At 39.2% G+C, this 21463-nt stretch overlaps 1 protein-coding gene across 1 annotated transcript; it reads left to right on the top strand.

The window, feature by feature from the left end:
- The first annotated feature begins 930 nt into the window (after positions 1-930).
- On the top strand, positions 931-21064 carry LOC124605909 (CLIP domain-containing serine protease 14D-like). The gene is made up of 4 exons (XM_047137861.1): positions 931-938; positions 8473-8696; positions 15666-15868; positions 20879-21064. The coding sequence occupies exons 1-4, from the start codon at positions 931-933 to the stop codon at positions 21062-21064; spliced, it is 621 nt and encodes a 206-aa protein (XP_046993817.1).
- Positions 21065-21463: the final 399 nt, after the last annotated feature.

Here is a 21463-nt window from a genome sequence, read left to right as displayed (position 1 = left end):
AGAGAGAGAGAGAGAGAGAGAGAGAGAGAGAATATCGATCCATGTGTTAAAAAATTTGTCAAATGCTAGCAAAGTTTTCAATCCTTTTTTGTGTCTGTCTACAGCTCAAAGGTTTCATTGTTTGGTAAGTTCTTTCCTTCACAACTGAATTATAGACATTCTGTCAGAATACTATGTAGCATCTACTAGAGATGGACAAACAGTTCCTGGCTTTGTACAGAAAAAATAGAGTCAGTTTTAACAGTACACATGTACAACACACTCACCCATCCCCTTCAACACTGATGAACTTGTGACATTGTTTTTGCAGATTCTCTGGTCCACTTTAAAAGAAATTATATGATGAATGATAAACCAGCTCTCAGCAGCATGTTTGACATCTTCAGTATCATCAAAACAAAAACTCTGCATCTTAGGAAACAAATGGAAGTTGACGGTGCCAAATGAAAATGCAGGGATTCCAATGTGGCAGCCACAACAGTGGGCATTGGTAAATTGTCCTGCAATAAAAGCATCCTTTTGGTTAACTTTCTCTTTTCTCCTTAAATGCCCCCTTTGGTTGGTTGGCTGTTTATCTTTGCAGCCTTCAGTTACAGTCCACCAACAAAATACCATATTAATCCCCCACAAAATGGCAATATGACTTTTTTGGCCAGTTTTGGGGTGCTGAGTTTCTTCAGTCACAGGGACCCCACAGTACTGCCATTCTTTTGACTTTTCTCTGGTTTTGGGATCATATAGGTGAAGCCTTGTTTCATCCTCAGTCACTAGCCTAGCCAAAACGTCCTTTACAGCATCAGAATAAGCCACTACAGCTGTGAATGCTTCAACCCATGCCTTCTTCTGTTCACTGTCCAAATATTCTGGCACCCATTTTGTCATAAACATCCTCATGTCTAGGATATCGTTAATAAAAAAACCAACTAGGAGATGTGCAGGTATCAACTTATAAACAGCATCACACATTGTTAGTTCTATTCATCTACAGCTGTATGTACATGGCAATTCTAAATATCACACTTAAGTGTGTGGCAGAGGGCTCATCGAAGCACTTTCACACTAATTCTCTATTATTCAGCTCTCCAATGGGAAAAAGTTGGTGACTGAAGTTTCATGGAAAGATCCCACTGCAACACAAAAAATGCCTTTGTTTTAATTATTTCCACCACAAATTCTATATCGTGTCCATGGCACTCTCTCCCCTATGTCTTGATAATAAAAAAATGTGCTGCCCTTCTCTGAATTTTTTCAATGTGGGCTGCCCATTATAAGGTTCATTTTCAATTATGAGATGTCCAGTTTGACATGAGACACCCAGGTGTTGACAGTGCTGTGGGAAAGATGCTCCCCTTGTGACTGTGACACATCAGTGCGAATTTTTTCAGGATTGTCCATGGAGAAACGAAAACTTCACAATCCCCAATAACTCCAAAGACGCAAACCTTGTTTGTGCCTCTGACAAGTCACATTCTCCTGCAATTAAAAATAGTTGTAAGAATAGGAAATGTCGTATTTGCGCAGTTACATAAAAAGATATCAGGTTTTCATACAGTCTGCTACTAATTTCATTTTTCAATTACAGGCCAAAGCCAGGTACTTTTCTGCCCCTATCCCCTCCAATAACTTAATATTTTGTAGAATACTCAACAAGGACATTGTAATTACTACATTTACTTAATAGTGGTGTTATTCCATAGTATTACGTATTGTAGGCAATAAGTAGTTGTAAATGAACTACAGAATCCTTGACATCAGTAGAAAAGATTTTGGCTCTTTGTCCTTATTCAGCTATACAAGTGGAGTTCTTTATTGACTTAAAAATACACCCATAGACATAAGAAATGAAACGGGTAAGGTCCTGAAATTCAACTGGAGGAATATGTTATCAAATGCTTCTGAGTCCTCATTAACTCACATACTCAAGCAGTGGGTTAAGTATGTTGTGATAGATTAACAGCAACTGAGTTGTGTAATTATAAAAGCAGAATCTTTTCTTGAGTAAAAGTAACTTCCTAATTATGTAAGACCATAACATCAAGATTTTTAAGTGTGTGAAATAAAATATGCAAGAATAGTTCATTGCAAATATAGATTGCTGAAGCAGTTCACCATAGCTATGTCTCTATTACAAAGTATGTTTTGACTCATTTTATGTCTCAGAAGGTTCTCCGGAACACAATGTGTGTTTGAGTAAACGAATAAATTATGTGAAGAAAGCATATAAAGATACTACCAATACCTTAAAAAATTAGGGCCAAATTTATTTTAAGCAAATTGTGGTACTCAGTATTTCTGAACACAACCAAAAAAATTAAATGGCGTTATTCACTTGACACAGTCATACATAACTTCATCATAAGCAATAAGTTGCACAGTATAAATGTTTTTAAGATGCAGTTAACAGCAGAACATAGCACAGAAAAATCTTTCACTTCCATCTCACTACAGCAGAACGAATTAATAGGTGATAGTATTTCAATGTACTTTAGTTGTAATTTCTATTGAGTATACAATGACCATTGTTGTTATATTTGTGTAGTGCAGATTCATCCTCAAATATTCTTTATATGTAAACAATATGTCAGTGGAAGCTCCAGGTCAGAATACCAACAATGTAAGGAAAAAGATAGATTGCTACTAAGCAAAAAAATATGACAGGCACAGTGAAAAGACTGTTACATATTTAGCTTTGGGCCAAATCCTTCTTCAGAACATGAAACACACACACACACACACACATTCATTACACAAAGAAGAACGTATCATACACACATGACCACCATTTCCAGCAGCTTGGATCGGAATGCTTGTTCTTAGAATAAAGTTAGTAAGGTCAGATGAATGGTTGATTGATTTGGGGGAGGGTACCAAACAGTGAGGTCATCAGTCTCATCAGATTAGAGAAGGATGGGGAAGGATGTTCACTGTACCATCTCAAACAAACCATCCCAGCATTTATCTGAAGCGATTTAGGTAAATCATGGAAAATCTAAATCAGGATAGCTGGACATGGGTTTGAACTGCTGTTCTCCCGAAAGTGAGTCCAGTGTGCTAACCACTGCGGCATCTTGCTTGGTTTAGTAAGGTCTATGAGGAGTAATGGGTTTGGGGTCTGAAGGACATTGGCAAAAATGATGTTCAAAGCTGCAAGTCCATGGGCAGGAGGGATGCTGGTGTTTAGGGAAGCGGCATGAACAGTGGCAAGTAGGGATCCAGGAAGTAAAGGAGTAGGAATGGTGGAGAGTCAGTGTTGGTTGGGGGCACAATAATCAGCTACAATGGGGCATTCAGGATTGTTAGGGTAGTGGATTCTGGAGAGCATGTAGAAGATAGGTATGCGGCATGTCATAGGGATGAGGAGGGAAATGGATTCAGAGGAGAGGTTCTGAGAAGGGTCTAAGCCTTTGAGCATGGATTGGAGGTTATGTTGGTCAAGGGATAGGATCACTGGCACGATTTATAGGTGGACAAGTCATATAATTGGTAGAGGCCTTCCGCCAGCTATATACTGCAATTCATAACGACATAGTGGAACCTTTGTCTGCAGGTAGGATGATTAAGTCAGGATTTGTTTTGAGGTTGTGTACGACTGTCCTGCTCAAAGGTTGGTGTTCTTAGTAAGGGACCTGGAGAAGGACGGTGAGGCCAAGTTGGAGGTTAGGAATTCCTAGAAAGTGACCTGGGTGTGGTTAGGTGGGAGCAGGGGACAATCACCATTGGATGATGATGTAAACTGAGGGAGACAGGGTTCAGTGTTGGGATTAGGTTGGCTTTGGTTGGAGGTATTGGTGGCAAAGAAGTAATTCCATTGCAGAAATCAGAAGGAGATTAGATCTTTGACAAATTCAATGGTTAAATTTAGGTGTAGGGCTAAAGGTGAGCCCTTTGGATAGGACTGAAACTTCATGGACTTGAGGGTTTTGTTGGAAAGATTATCAACAGTGTTCCAGGAATGTTCTAGCTCTGGATTTGGTGGAGTGTAGATTAGTTGTTTGCGGATGTGGCAAGTTGAAAAGGTCAGTTGGCCTGGGTCTGGGAACTATGAGGGGTGATGAAGAGGAACACTGTGGGTATATAGAGGGTTGTATAGTGGTGCCCCAAGGAGGCAGTAGGATGTCAGCAGTTGGATACCTTATGGAAGTGCTCCCCTAGATGCTGGAAGTAAGGGATTCAATTTCAGAGATGTGATGTATGTAGAGGGATTGTATAGTAGCAGTATCTTGCAGAGGGGGGACAGAGGTGGTTCTGGGATGCCTGTGCCGTGGAGGTTGCGTTTTTGCAGTACTAGGTATGTTAGTGCCAGTGACTGGCAGAATCTGAAAAGGTGGTCATTGTGAAAGGAGGCATGGGATCCAGGGAAAGGAATTTTTATGGTTATGCCATTGGGGCTGGGGGAATCACATGGTCTAGGTAGCATTTACAGGACAGGATGCAGGAAAGGGTTTTAGTCAGGGATAGGGGTAGTTTTCTGGACTGGTGCAGAAAAATGGATCAGGAGTCCATTGGGCAGGGATGGTATAGGGGAAACAGGGATGATGCAGAAATGGGCAAATGGAAGTGTTTGTGGTCATGAAGGGAGCTGGATAACAGAAAAGACATGTAAAAATACGTAATTACATGCAAAAACACTCACAGATACATAAAAAATGTTCAAATCCATAAAAATAACCACAAATACTTTAAGAACATGCAAATACACAGGAGAAAAGGAACAGATGAGATTTTGGAGTACTTATGGGTTGGGATAAGGGAAGAGGGCGCAAAGGAGGACTGGTTAGGTCAAGGATCACAAGTTTGTGTGACACAGGAAGATGTGGAAAATAAAACGCAAAAATATCGAGGATGACACAGGAAATGGGCTCAGTAGGAAAAATTATAACTACTGGTGGGAGGAATTTGAGGCATCAAATGCTGACTCCATCAACAGTCCACACAGTCGTGTAGCTGTCTGTTGTGAGCAGATAAGATTCTTGATACAGTGTGGCTTGGAAGTCAGAGCAGGTGCAGATTGGATGGTGATGAATAAACACAGGAAAGAAGAGAGAAAACAGACACTGAGAAGATTAATGCTTTAGAAAATAGTAACTAAACAAAACATCACAAGATTGTGGGATGGAAGAAAAGGCATTAAGCAAAATCAAACAATGGAAACTCCAGGTTGGAATATCAACAGTATAAAGAAAAAGGTAGATTGCTACTCACCATAAAGATGACATGATGAGTTGCAGACAGGCATGATGAAAAGACTGCTACACACTTTGCTTCTGGCCAAAGCCTTCTTCAGAAAAAGAAACACACACACACATTCATTCATACATACAAGCACACCTCATGCACACATAATCACCATCTCTTGCAGCTCGGACCTCTCTACCCTACCCTCACTTGCCTGTCGCACCGTATCTCGCCTGTGTGCCCTTTGCTTGGCCATTTCTCTCACTTTGTATTCTCTGCCTTTTCTTATACTCTTTTTCTCACTGTGTGTTCTATAAACACCTGTTCTTCCTAAGCGATTTCCCTGCTATCTCATTCTATCCTGCACCTCTTCCATGTTTCCACCATTCATGTCACCCAAGATCACTACTTATCCAAGTTCAGCCACTGAGGGTTTTGTCTGAAATTTCATTTGGTAATAGTCCTGTTACCTACTGTCAACACCACCTCTATTGGATGAATACTATTTCTATGTAAATTATCTGCACCTACTGTCAAAACCACCTCTATTCGATGAATACTGTTGTTATGTAAATTATCTGCAAAGTGCAGAGTCCACATGCATCACAAATTGTTTAAATGACAACATGTGGCCACAATGACTGCCACTGGATGGGTTAAAATATCTCTCTGTTTTATATTACACTGTGACAAAAACAATAGGGGGTAGCAAGGAATAATCTTTCTAAATGGGAATATTTGAAATGTAGTCATAGCACTCAGTAAGTCACACAACAGTAAAAATAGATCATACTGTACAATGATTTGGCTTCACAACCAAAACTGCACAGCACTAAAAACAAAGTAAAGGGCTGTTCTCTCCCATCTGTCATGCCAGTGTGGTGGAATATTGTCAATCAGTGTATTATTAGTGCTCATAAATATTAGTGCCCAACTTTTTAAGGTTGATAGCTATTTTCTCTATTTGTACTATCCAAATTAAATCTTTGTTTTGCGTGCCAGAAATTTCAGCATCACTCCTCATCAATTTTATTAATTCTGCTTTTGCTACAAAAAAAAAAAAAATAAATAAATAAATAAATAAATAAATAAAAAATAAAAAAAATAAAAAAGTGCAAATTTGATGATTAGGTGAAGTGTTCAGACATGTCTTGTGGTATGTGGTGACTGTCATTTAACAGTTCTGTTTTGGCAGTCATTGTCTTTACATATTTTGCTTGTTACTTGTTTGTATGCAAGTAGTAGTTGTGCGCACGTGTGTCTCATTCAGGCTGATGACACAACACGGATCCTTGGAGGGAATCCAGTGCTGCCGCACCAGTTCCCTTGGCTGGCTGCCCTCCTGCTGGATGGAGAGCTACAGTGCGGTGCAGTCATCATCTCCCATCGCTGGCTGCTCACTGCAGCTCACTGTGTCACTTTGTCAGTACTCCTCACCAAAAAAATTAAGCTCAACACAAGTAACTTCACTCTAGCATTTGTTGTTCATTAAAATAAATTATAGCAAGCTCCTGATTATCACAAAGTGGATTTTCAGGCTTGTGGATTATCTGTGTATATGTTCATATTTTCTTTGTTATTGGCCAAGAGCATTACATTTCACTATAAAGTTTATTTCAAGCAGTGCTCACAAAATTATTTAGTGGCCACACCTGGTTTCAACTGTCTACTTTTTATGAGTATCCCAGACATTTTGATTTGCCAATGGCTGCACCAAAATGTGCTAGGAGCCAACATTTCATTGAAGATACTAGTAGAGGACTTCCTCTAATAGAAGTTCAATACTGGAGGAGGAAAGTTGCTAATCACCACATAGGGGAGATGCTGAGTCATGATAGGCACAACAAAAAGATACAATTATAGCTTTCGGCCATTAAGGCCTTTGTCAGCAGTAGACACACACACACACACACACACACACACACACACACACACACACACACACACACACACACACACACACACTCACACAAATGCGACTTGTACACACGTCTGCAGTCTCAGACAACTGAAACCACACTGCAGTAAAGTTGTGTTTGTGTGAGTATGTGTGTGCATGTGTGTATGTGTGTCTATTGCTGACAAAGGCCTTAATGGCCAAAAGCTATAATTGTGTGAATCTTTTTGTTGTGCCTATCGTGACTCAGCATCTCCGCTATATGGTGAGTAGCAATTTTTCTTCTCTAATATTGTTACATTCCATCCTGGATTTTCCATTGTTTACTCCCAGCATGTTTTAATGCAACCATCGGCCAACCTATATTTATTTGGGCTACTGATAATAAGTACACAGTTGAAACTGGTGTAGTCACTGAATAATTTTGTGAGAGTTGCCCAAAAAACAACTTTATGAGATAGCCATGTATAGTTCGGTGATTTCTGAAAAAATAATAACCTGACACATTAAATTATAATTAGGTTGAATACTTTTATTTAGAATACAAACTTCTGGTTGTGAAGATGTAGATGACCAAAAACATTTGCAAGTGGTTAGTGATGCCTATGAACCAATATGTGAGGAGTTAACTGATAGTGAAAAAAGTGTGTTCAGTAGGCAAAGAGAGTGAAGATGAGGCACACTGAGGCAATATGCATGGATCTGTTATTAGAGTATGCAGGACAAAATTCACCTGACTATACTAATGTTTTGATTCTCCAAGAAATGAGAACCATCATCAGCAAACATGGAAATGAAAGACAGAGACAGGAAAAAACTAGCCTTTTATTTTTCAAAAGTGAACTGAAGGCAAGTTGTAAGAAATATAGTGTGTTTTAAATGTAGTTTTGTTAATAAGTTGTCAGTGTTTGGCAAGTATTGCACAAGTAATGCAGTGTGCTTTTAAATGCAATATGTAATGGGCTTTTTAAATGTAGTAAATACCTGTTATATTTTGGATTATTCATGTTGTTTGGTTATCTGTGGCATACTCAGTCTGCATTAACTCAGATACTGGGAGGCTGCTGAGGGTAGCTGAAAATTATGTTTGAAAGATCACTTGATTTGTTGTAGTTATGCACATATGAAGAACATTTCAAAACCAAATACTGACACTCTGAAACATTATAACATGTGGATGAGTTATATTCGGTCATTTCTTCACTGTAATTGAATCAAACAATTTCTCATTTTTCTTATGTTCTGTGTTCACTGTAATGATTGGTTGTTATTAATTTAAGTTAAATTATAAAAAAATGCATACGCCTGAAGGAACAAAAATTCAGCACTAAGTCTATTATTGATTCCACTTTTTATTTTGTGGTTCCCATTCAGCTTATTGTTGTGCACAACTGTTGCAGGTACTCCAGCTCACGGCCTCTTCTGGCTAGATTCTCGGTGTACTTGGGCGCACATGACATATCTGCAGTCTCCGAGCCTCAGCGTTTACAGATGACACTCAGTCGTGTGGTTTTTCATCCAGGGCATTTGACTATTCTCAGAGACATTGCCCTTCTTGAACTGAAGGAAAGCATCAGTTACTCATCTGTGATCAGGCCAATTTGTTTGCCAAATGCTGAACAATGTGAGTGCATGAATTATGACTAGTCATTACTTTTATCTTACCATAATCAGAGAAGAGTATAAAAAGTAAGTATTAATATTCATAAAGGCAGTTTTTCTGATTTATTATCAGTCATCCAAACCATATGACAGAGATTACCAAAGATAAAGCAGTGTTTTGCAGCTTTGCATGTTGACATGATTACAACAAAACTGGTAACCACAGACTATGTACACTGATAGTTCCCAGAGCTCTGTGGGACACATGCTATGTAAAGTTGCATCTGATTCCTATTACTCACAAAACATAAAGAGTGATTCCATCAGTGTTAAGCCTATGCTTACCCAGTCACAAATCTCCTTTCCAAGTACATCTGTGGTCCTACCTCCAAATTATGCCTGTTCTATGCAGGTTTCTTCTGCAAAAACCTCTTGCCCTTCGTCAGTTTTATCATCATTACTTTTGAAACATGCCCCTTCTCAATGACTTTTTTTTCCTCTTATGACAACACTGTGTCTCACTTTCTCAACCCATACCGTTCTCCTAAACTTGGAGGCTGCTTCCCAGACTGTGTTCATTGTTCTACCCTTTTTGTCGTTGTATTCTGCCTCTGTGTTGGTTTCCTGTCTCTCATATTTACTCTCCCACTTGTACTAACTGTTGTTATTGTCTTCTCATACTCATTTTTTCTTGCTGTTTGCAGTGACATCTTCAGCTCCCTTCCCCTTCTGTTTTACTGCTTTCATCTCTCAGAGATAAATTGTCTTTCCTCATAATATCTCTTTTTCACTATTGCCCCTTCCAAAGAAAGTTTCTATCCTAGCTGCTGGGAATGTTTTACACTTTTATTTTTTTATCATGATGCTTGACTTCACTTTCTCAGTGTTCATTCTCCTGCTTGTCGATTAGTCATGACTTTTTTTTATTAACATTTGTGTTACATACTTTTGTATCTTTACATGAGTAATGTGCTTTCATTATTTATCACCTCTGCCATTATAATTCATGTAGCTTTGGGTGAAAGAGGGAAGATTTTGGAGTTAGGGCATCAAGTGGGTCCATAACAACAATCTGATACACAACATTGTAATATTAATGTGGAAAACCTGTAATATATAGAACTCTGAGACTAAAACTCAAATGGATGGATAGGATGTGTGACTGCTGTGTACGGACGCAGGAGGAGCTGGCCACTGTTCGCGAACAGCTGAGCGTGTTGCCTCGGAGTGTAGCAGCAGTGGGGAGTCTGGTGCGTCGCATGGTACACCCCAGGTGTTACATGCTTCACCCACTGTCCCTGCTGTTGAGACATCTTCGCGGGTACCGGGTGCGGTTGGGCCACCCTCTCCCCAAGGGGAGTGGCAGGTTCAGCGGCGTTCACGGCGCACTAAGCGGAGGGTCAATGTGGAGGCTGGCTGTGTGGCATCGCCTGCTCTGCCTGTGAGTGGACATGTGGCCGCTCCTTCAGCAAGGTCTCAGCAGGCACACGGGGGGAGGGGTTTATTAGTTATTGGGAGCTCCAACGTTAGGCGGGTGATGGAGCCCCTTAGGGAAATAGCGGAAAGGTCGGGGAAGAAGGTCAGTGTTCACTCTGTCTGCTTGCCGGGGGGTCTCATCCGAGATGTGGAGGAGGCCCTGCCGGTGGCGATAGAGAGCACTGGGTGCACCCGACTGCAAATTGTTGCTCATGTCAGCACCAATGACTCCTGCCGTCTGGGTTCAGAGGTCATCCTCAGTTCGTATAGACAGTTGGCAGAATTGGTGAAGGCGGAAAGCCTCGCTCGCGGGGTGGAATCAGAGCTAACTATTTGTAGTATCGTTCCCAGAACCGATCGCGGTCCTCTGGTCTGGAACCGAGTGGAAAGCTTAAACCAGAGGCTCAGACGATTCTGCGGAGATCTGGGGTGCAAATTTCTCGACCTCCGCTATCGGGTGGAGAAATGTAGGGTCCCCCTGAATAGGTCAGGCATGCACTACATGCCGGAAGTGGCTACAAGGGTAGCGGAGTACATGTGGAGTGCACATGGGGGTTTTTTCGGTTAGAGAATTCCCTCCCTAGGCCCGACAAGACGCCTCCTGAGACGCGGCAAGGTAGGAGTAGGCAAAATGCAACAGGGAATAACAATATTAATGTGCTAATAGTAAACTGCAGGAGCGTCTATAGAAAGGTCCCAGAACTGCTCTCATTAATAAACGGTCACAACGCCCATATAGTACTAGGGACAGAAAGTTGGCTGAAACCAGACGTAAACAGTAATGAAATCCTAAACTCAGATTAGAATGTATACTGCAGAGACAGGCTGGACAGTGAAGGGGGAGGCGTGTTTATAGCAATAAGAAGTGCAATAGTATCGAAGGAAATTGACGGAGATCCGATATGTGAAATGATTTGGGTGAAGGTCACAGTTAAAGCAGGCTCAGACAATTGGGTGTCTCTATAGGCCCCCTGGCTCAGCAGCTGTTGTGGCTGAGCACCTGAAGGATAATTTGGATAATATTTCGAGTAGATTTCCCCACCATGTTATAGTTCTGGGTGGAGATTTTAATTTGCCAGATATAGACTGGGAGACTCAAACGTTCATAACGGGTGACAGGGACAAAGAATCCAGTGAAATTTTTTTAAGTGCTTTATCTGAAAACTACCTTGAGCAGTTAAACAGAAAACCGACTCGTGGTGATAACATATTAGACCTTCTGGTGACAAACAGACCCGAACTATTTGAAACAGTTAACGCAGAACAGGGTACCAGTGATCATAAAGTGGTTACTGCATCGATGATTTCAGCCGTAAATAGAAATATTAAAAAAGGTAGGAAGATTTTTCTGTTTAGCAAAAGTGACAAAAAGCAGATTACAAAGTACCTGATGGCTCAACACAAAAGTTTTGTCTCAAGTACAGATAGTGTTGAGGATCAGTGGACAAAGTTCAAAACCATCGTTCAATATGCGTTAGATGAGTATGTGCCAAGCAAGATTGTAAGAGATGGAAAAGAGCCACCATGGTACAACAACCGAGTTAGGAAACTGCTGCGGAAGCAAAGGGAACTTCACAGCAAACATAAACATAGCCAAAGCCTTGCAGACAAACAAAAATTACGTGAAGCGAAATGTAGTGTGAGGAGGGCTATGCGAGAGGCGCTCAATGAATTCGAAAGTAAAGTTCTATGTACGTCTTATGTCAAAGTGGTAGGTGGATCAAAACAAAATATCCAGACACTCTGTGACCAAAATGGTACTGAAACAGAGAATGACAGTCTAAAGGCCGAAATACTAAATGTCTTTTTCCAAAGCAGTTTCACAGAGGAAGACTGCACTGTAGTTCCCTCTCTAGATAGTCGCACAGATGACAAAATGGTAGATATCGAAATAGATGACAGAGGGATAGAGACACAATTAAAATCGCTCAAAAGAGGAAAGGCCGCTGGACCTGATGTGATACCAGTTCGATTTTACACAGAGTATGCGAAGGAACTTGCCCCCCTTCTTGCAGCGGTGCACCGTAGGTCTCTATAAAAGCGTAGCGTTCCAAAGGATTGGAAAAGGGCACAGATCATCCCTGTTTAAAGAAGGGACGTCAAACAGATGTGCAGAACTATAGACCTATATCTCTAACGTCGATCAGTTGTTGAATTTTGGAACACGTATTATGTTCGAGTATAATGACTTTTCTGGAGACTAGAAATCTACTCTGTAGGAATCAGCATGGGTTTCGAAAAAGACGGTCATGTGAAACCCAGCTCGCGCTATTCGTCCACGAGACTCAGAGAGCCATAGACATGGGTTCACAGGTAGATGCTGTGTTTCTTGACTTCCGCAAGGCTTTCGATACACTTCCCTACAGTCATTCAACAAACAAAGTAAGAGCATATGGACTATCAGACCAATTGTGTGATTGGATTGAAGAGTTCCTAGATAACAGAATGAAGCATGTCATTCTCAATGGAGAGAAGTCTTCCGAAGTAAGAGTGATTTCAGGTGTGCTGCAGGGGAGTGTCATAGGACCATTGCTATTCAAAATATACATAAATGACCTTGTGGATGACATCGGAAGTCCACTGAGGCTTTTTGCAGATGATGCTGTGGTGTATCGAGAGGTTGTAACAATGGAAAATTGTACTGAAATGCAGGAGGATGTGCAGCAAATTGACGCATGGTGCAGGGAATGGCAATTGAATCTCAATGTAGACAAGTGTAATGTGCTGCGAATACATAGAAAGATAGTTCCCTTATCACTTAGCTACAAAATAGCAGGTCAGCAAATGGATGCAGTTAATTCCATAAATTATCTGGGAGTACGCATTAGGAGTGATTTAAAATGGAATTATCATATAAAGTTGATCGTCGGTAAAGCAGATGCCACACTGAGATTCATTGGAAGAATCCTAAGGAAATGCAATCTGAAAACAAAGGAAGTAGGTTACAATACACTTGTTTGGCCACTGCTTGAATACTGCTAGTCATCTAGTCCAAACAGAACACGCAGAGGACATTTATACAAAAAATGGTCACTTTGAAATCATGTTGCAAACACTCAGAACTGTATTTATGATGTACAACATATTTTTGTTTGTGCTGAGGCAAACCACAATTTTTGATCATGTAACTTTTTGCTAGACTAACATTGCCATAAGATTTAAACATTTACAGGCTACTCAGTTTGCCTGATGTGTGTTTCTCTCCATCACAAAACTGAAATAAGATTTTATACTTTTATGTACATAGATAATGTATATACTGAAACTAACCAAATGAACACGGTGTTCTTACTTTTATTTTTGTTACTGGAAGAGAGTTAATCTCTATTCCACATCTCTACCATCATTTGAATTACTGGCAAGCAGGACTGACAGTTATGCCAGGGTGGAAATGGTTAGCACATCCGCATAGTGAGATGGAGACACGGGACTGAAACCTGGCCATGGTACAAATTTTCATTTGTTGCTTTAGTTTGCATATATATGTCACAGAACTGACAGTTGCCCATCATTGCAGGCACTGACTTCTAGACTCTCTCAATACTGATCATAAGTTATTACAGATCACATTCAAAATAAAATTAATTGTATTATAAACATTAAATTTAGACTTCAGCCTAGAATAAAATTTCTTAATACTCTCTTGAGGATGCTACAAAGGTTATAAAAGTCACATTGTTGTATTTATCACTGGAAGCTGGAAACCTACTACTGCAACACTTGGCAGCAGGCAATAAACTAACTGACACACCTGAATGCACCTGAAAGTTTTACATACATCACAACTGGGCTGAAACAGGGTATACAAACATATGGTAAAGGCTGAACATGAAATTAGTGAAAAGCAAGTGCTACACACTGAGGTGACATAAGTCATGGAACAGCAAAATGTACTTATACAGATGGCAGTAATATCACGTATACAAGGTATAAAAGGGTGATGCATTGCCAGAGCTGTCAATTGTACACAATTAATTCATGTGGAAAAGGTTTCTGACATGATTACGGCTGCATGATGGGATTTAGCAGACTTTGAATGTGGAATGGTAGTTGGGGCTAGATACATGGAACATTCCATTTTGGCACTTTTTAAGAAATTCAATATTCTGAGATCCACAGTGTCAAGATCGTGACAAGAATACCAAATTTCAGGCATTACCTCTCACCATGGACAGTTCAGTGGCTGACACCCTTCACCTAATGACCAAGAGCAGAATTGCTTTGCATAGCGTTGTCAGTGCCGACAGAAAAGCAACACTGCATGAAATAACCACAGAAATCAATGTGGAATGCATGATGAACATATCCGTTAGCACAGTGTGGTGAAATCTGGTGTTAATGGGCTATGGCAGCAGACAGCCAACACAGTGCCTTTACTAATGGTAAGACATTGCCTGTAATGTCTCTCCTGGGCTTGTGGTCATATTGATTGGACAATAGACAACTGGGCTGTGTTTACATGTAATGGACTGGGTTCTGGTTATGTTCAGCTACTTAGAAACCATTTGCGGCCATTCATGGATTTCATGTTCCCAAACAACAATGGAATTTTTACAGATGACAGTGCGCCGTGTCACTAGGCTACAATTGTTTGCAATTGGTTTGAACAGCATTCTGGACAATTCAAGAAAATGATTTGGCCACTCAGATCACCTGACAAGAATCCTATCAAATATTTTCGGACATAATCAAGATATCAATTTGTGCACAAAATTCTGAAACGGCAACAATTAAGCAATTATGGACCACTATACCACTATACAGGCAACATGGCTCAACGTTTCTGTAGAGATCTTTCAATAGCTTGTTGAGTCAATCACATGTTGAGTTGCTGCAAAATAAGCTGGGCAAAAGGAGGTCTTATACGATATTAGGAGGTATCCCATGACATTCATCACCTCACTGTGTTATCACTAACCATAATTCAAACAAATGGATATCAGACTGTTAAAATACTCTGTTTTGCTTAGCAGCCTACATTATTTGGTGTGAGAATATCAACAAACAATTTTTAGACTAGCTCAGTTAATGACTGAAAGCAAACAATTTATGTGGTGACAATTTGTAGTAATGAACAGCAGAGCAATTGTAAAATGTGTAAAATGTGATTTAATAAATTAGAATAGTGAGAAATATAGTCTTCAAACATTGTAAAATATACATCATTTTATGTAAATGGTCTATTATTTCTTGAGCTTCAAAAATACCATACAGTCATGCACAAACAATGCTAAATAGAATTATAATTTGCAATTCTAAACTGCTAGTGTTTAATTTTCCAGCACAGAGCTAGAATTCCAGCCATGAGCCCCTGAAAGCACAGGGCCTGTAGCATGTGCTATATGGATAAACTATCTCTGAGTTAATGACACAAATGATGTCTTATTCTTATGCAGTAATTAATTTCTATTCCGAGGATTCTGTAGAATCTTCATAAGTGCACATTACTCCAGTCAACACTATTCTTTGGTTACTTATGTGCAGTTCTTCAAACAGCAGACAACATTTGTTACAGTTGAAGCTCTAGAAGAGGCAGGCACCCTGTCAGAGGTGCTGGGCTGGGGAGAGGTGGGAAGCGGCCAAGTGTCGGCGCTGCCACTGCTGGCACCAGTGCAAGTGGTGGGCCGTTCCATCTGCCAGCGTGCCTGGGCTGCACTTGGGGTCACACTCCCACCCTACACCCTGTGCTCTGGCTCGCAAACTGCTGGCACTTGCAATGTGAGTCTGTGTGTACAAATGTCGCACAATGTGAGTCTGTGTGTACAAATGTTGCAATATTAGTGCAAAAACTTTGTTTCTGCAATTAGACATTTCAAAGAACATTACAGAAAAACTTCAGATATACTTTTGGATGAAAAGTACGTTGACTAATAGTTGATCATTATAACTGCTGTTGTATATGTGAGTAAAAAGCATGCTGTCTCCAATTTTGTCACTTTGAGTTAGTCATTACTTCTTGTAGATGAGAAAGAGTTATGTCAGGGACAAAGTATACAATGTCCTGGGGTGTACATTCCCCAACAACTTATAAGATTACTGATCCAGTTGAATGGGTGTTTTAATATGGCTTCTTCTTTTCTTTGTGTCCAGTTAATGGCTGCTTGGTGGCACAAGTAAATTTTAAATAACTTTTCACAACTCCAACAAATTTGATTTTCCAAGTTTATGTACATTCATTATCACAGACCTTGGCTGACGATGAACAGTTTTATATAGTAAATTTCACAGATCAGTAAACCTACAAAGACTACAATGAGTCTAAATTGCACTAACAAGTGGCAGTATGGCACTGGTACATATTCAATAAATGTCCATTTGAAAATATACACAAGTGTCTACATGCATTTGACTGCATTTTACAGCTGCTTGGCATGGACTGAGTATGTATCAATGACTACAAACATTACTTAAAGAAAGCTGTATGTGGACTGACATGGAAGTTTACATAATGAATGTTAGATGCAAACTGACTGTGGCTTTGTGCACAGCACCTATTAAAGACATGCATAGGACAGTTATTGCAAAATGTTAAAATATACAGTTATTACATTTTCAATGTAAACAGAAAAGAAACTTCTCTCTGTCCAAACAGGCCTTGGAAGGCCCAACGGTACTTACTGACAGCCATGTCATCCTCAATCTTTTGGCATCACTGGACACAGGTGTGGAGGAGCACCTGGTCAGCACACTGCTCTCCCAACCATTGTCTGTTTTCATGTCCAGAGCCACTGCTTCTCAATCAAGTAGCTTCTTAGTTGGTCTCACAAAGGCTGAATACACCTCATTTGATAACAGCACTTGGTAGATCTGAACAGTCACCTATCCAAGTGCAAACCCAGCCTGAAAGTGCTTAACAATGGTGATCAGATGGGAACCAGTTTACCACTGTGGCAAGGCAACTGGCTAAACAATAAAAGAGATGACTGATAATTAATAAATACATAGGGGTTTTGACCATTATAGGTATCGATGGAAGGGGTGAGTAGAGGAAAATGAAACAAGCAAATAATGCTAATAAACACAGGTCCAGAAATCAATGGTTTCCACGATACGACATATGTACAAGTGCAGCCATGACATTATTACAGCACTGTTAATATCTACAGCTAAATATTTTATGTAGCTTCATTTCTGGCACATTGCTGACAGTTATTTGAGTACATTACTTTCCTTTGTTGAAGCAAAGAGTGAACTCGAAGCAACCAATCACAGATTGAGTTTTGAGCAGTGCCAGCAATACGTGGGCAGTGAAGCTGTTGCATAAACATGGCCTTATGATCCAGGTACCTGTTTCTGGCCTAACAAACACATTCAAATGAAGAAATGGCGGTTTTCCACAGCCCACTAGGTGAATACCAGGCTGTTCCCCACATCCCACCTCAGTTACATGACTTGCAGACATTTGAAACATGTTCACATTATTTCATGGTTTACTCTAGATGCAAAGCTGGAGTACACTGATCACTGATTCCATCCCAGGGTGTGTGGGGTGGCGGCAGGAAGGGCAACCGGCCACCCCTTTCAATTAACAATGCCAAATCCGTTGAAACCATGCCGACCCTGCGCAGACTGCGGGACAAGGCACTAGTGGAAGAAGTAGAAGATTGAGGGGTATTCACCCCTTTCTTAAAATAATCTGATAGAACATCTGTGAGTCAATATTGCTCATAACATGGAGCAATGAATGATTATCAGAAGCTATGAAGATGCTCCAACAAGCACCTGGCATGGAGCTGTCTGAGGATACTGTACCCCTAACTAGTATCTTTGAATTTAAAGATGAACAATTAGAAAAGCTGAACGAAGCAAGAATGGCACATAAAAACTGAATCTGCTGCTACATATATTCCTACGTCTCTTCTCTTAAGACAGATATGGATACATTTGAACAGAAGCAGGAAGAATGGTTAGCTAACATCTGGTCTTAAAGTATCAAATGGTAAAGAGAGACAAATTCCATTTGATATGAACCATTAATGATTAGCAAGGAGAGGTCCCCAGTGGTGTGATCGACTTTTTGAAATTATCTATGTGGTGATGCAGGTTAAGGTCCCAGGTACCACACCTTGCAGCCATTCATCCTGGTCGGCCTCTCATCTGATTAATTGGCCAAAAAAGTTTTCAGAATTTCACATAATATTCTATAGCTTTAAAAAGTATTGTACTACAGATAGATTGCATAGTGTAATGGTTATAATGCAAGAGGTTGCGGTGTTTTGAATTTTTTTATTTTTAAATCTTTATCATAATTACTTAGAGCATTATTTTTATTCATTTAACTGGACTAAATGTATTTTTTTAATTATATCTACACTTTTGTCACATTATGTTACTCATGAAATTAACTTTTTCAGTTACTCTCATTGTTTGCTCCTACACTATTTTTCCTCTTGGAATCTTTGTACATGTGTTTTTAATTATTTCTGCATGTTAAGATTATTTTAATTTCTTCCATTTTATCATTATATATTATCATCCATGTTGTTGCATTCACTATTTTTATGCCTCAACTTGCTTGGATTCGTAGCCATATTTGCTTGGATTTTGTTTCTCCTTATAGACCCCTCTTTCATTTAAATCTTGATCTGTTAGTTTCTCCATAGTGTAGTAAGAATCTATGTGTTAAATATTTGTGTGAGGATCACTGTTCAAGAAAATTTACATATTTTAACGAAAATTACATTTATGACACCACTGCCCTCTCAGTATAAATAGATTATTTCGTCCTTTGTTTTTTAGCTAGTAGATTGGCATTTTCAAATGTTTAAATATTAAGGCAGGTAGAAAACACTATTATATTTACAGGAAGAAAAAATGAGAGCAGTTGAAAAAATTAGTATGTTGACTGAAATGATGTGACAAGGGAATAGAAATAATAAAAATTGCATTTAAAGCAATTAATTGAATAAAATAATAACAAAGGTCATTTTGATAAAGATTTACAAATAAAATATTCAAAGCACTTAATGATATTCAGACACAAAAACCCTGCATATGAGGCCTATACTGGAACCACTACACAACTGATCTGTATAACATTTCTTTTTTAAAGTTGTAGAGCTTCACACATCATTCCAATCTTTTTTTCCGATTACTCACAAACGAGGTTGCAGAGTTTGATACCTGGAACCTCAGCCTACAATACCATATAGATGGCTTCAAAAATTTGATCCCATCTTGTAAGAACAGAGGCTATATCACAAGCTAATCTTAATTTTCCAAAAATAGTGCTTTAGAAATTAGTGAGGACATATTAACCAAACAAATATTCCAATATTTTTGAAAACAGAAGCAAATAACATCATGCATCACAAATACTAAAAAAAATCTAGAAAAATGGTATTTGGAAATCATATACAGAAACCCTTTCAAAAATAAAATGCAAAATTTACAAGCATACATGTACATTAAAAATAAGATATAAGGTGTAGTTTGTTGGAAGAAAGAAAGTGACGACACGGAGAAAAGATAAACAACTGCTGGAAACTGTGTAGTACTAGAAAAAGAAACTGAATCTCGCCTTTCTATGCAACACATTTTCAGGCAAGGATGTAATGTACAGCCTTACTGTAGCACGGCTAAGAAGTTTTCTCAAGACTGAGCCTGCAGTAGTTGGGTTGCCAGCCTTGTCTGGACTGATGGCAGCTTAATTCATTGAATCACTCCAGCATGAGGTACTCTACAGAAGTTAATAAATAGAACTGGATGTTCATTAAGCAGGAAACAAAAAGAGAAAAAATATGGAATTCTGTTCCCTGCACTGACCACAGTTTAATTCTCTGAATCACTCCAGCATGATGTACTCCACAGAAGTTAGTAAAATGGAACTGGATGTTCATTAAGCAGGAACAAAAGAAGAAAAAGATATGAAATTCTGTCTCCTGAAAGTATTTCTACGACAAATGGGAATAATTTTAAATCACTGGCCTCCAAATTAAGCCATATGCCAAGCATTTATCACTTAATAAAGGATTTTAAACCTAACTGTACAACTACTGCAGATTTGGTATTCCTAAAGCCCATTTAGGGTTTCTTCCAAAGAAATAATGAAAGAAGACTGCTGCATTAAACTCTGAGATAAATTTTTAGCCAAAGTTACCTTGATGGACTAGCACCACTGGAAGAAATGATGTTGAGGAGAAATGGATTCTCCATGTTGTAGCCAACTGTTTCCAGAAAGAATGTTTTGAAACATCCTAGCAGATTAAAATGGTGTGGCAGACTGAGGCTCAAACCAAAAAACTTCCTTTTCACTTATCATGGGTAATGATCTCATTGACTGATGTATAAAGGCTGCGGCTAAGCCATTTCTTCACAATATCCTTTCTTTCATGGGTGCTAGTCCAGCATGGTGTGCAGGAGAGCTGGTGAGAAATTTAAAAAATAGGGGAAAGTATTTGTAGAGATGAAGCTGTGAGGGCATGCTGTAAGTTAAATTTGGATAAAATAGTAGGAAAAAACAACCCACGCACAAGGCACAGTTCTGGTTTCAAATGTATGTCTCATACATAGTTTTAATCTAAAAGGAAACCTCAAACAGTGCATACTCAACTGCAGTGTGATAGTTTTAACTGTCAGTTGTAGTTTGCTTATGATTGTTTTTAGTAAGTACTTAAACAGAAAAATGCAAATATAAATGGAAAAATAGTTACCTGCAGATTTTCATGTCACAAGTTGCTTCCTAATCTATCATTTTTTAATGATCTGCATTATACATTTCTTGATCAGGGAGACAGTGGAGGAGCCCTGATGGCTCAGGATGTTGACGGACTTTATTATGCCACAGGCATAATCAGTTTTGGAGCTCCAAAATGTGGCACTCCTGGTATCCCAGACGTCCACACTCGCATTGTCTCCTACCTAAATTGGATTTCTTTGGTCACCAGTGGTGGTGGTGCCTGGAATTACTCATAAATGGTGATTTAATTTTATCTTACGGTTGTGAAAATTAGTTAAAACACTTATGAAATACATTCTGTAGTAAACTGCAAACATAAATTGACACCTGATACAGAGATTGTATGAAACATCAACACATGCACTCACAAGACTCAAGTTGTAACACATATGTTATTCTTTGATTATCTTAGTCAATAGTGCTAGTGAAACATGAGGAAATAAAAAGCAGAAACAATGGCCTTAAAACAAAAAAGGTAATAGTGTACCTTTATAAAGCTATATTCCATTCAACAATTCATTTCTCTGTGACTGAATGCACAGCACATATTTAACTGTTTGTCCTAAACTTTTTAGTGGGTGCTATTAGTCAGCTTGTAGTAGGTGAACATACAGAATTTGAGTAGATATGTAATG

Source organism: Schistocerca americana, chromosome 3 (genome assembly GCF_021461395.2).
Source record: "Schistocerca americana isolate TAMUIC-IGC-003095 chromosome 3, iqSchAmer2.1, whole genome shotgun sequence".
NCBI lineage: Eukaryota > Metazoa > Arthropoda > Insecta > Orthoptera > Acrididae > Schistocerca > Schistocerca americana.
Note: the sequence above shows the minus strand (reverse complement) of the source record. Positions and strands in the feature narration are given on the sequence as shown.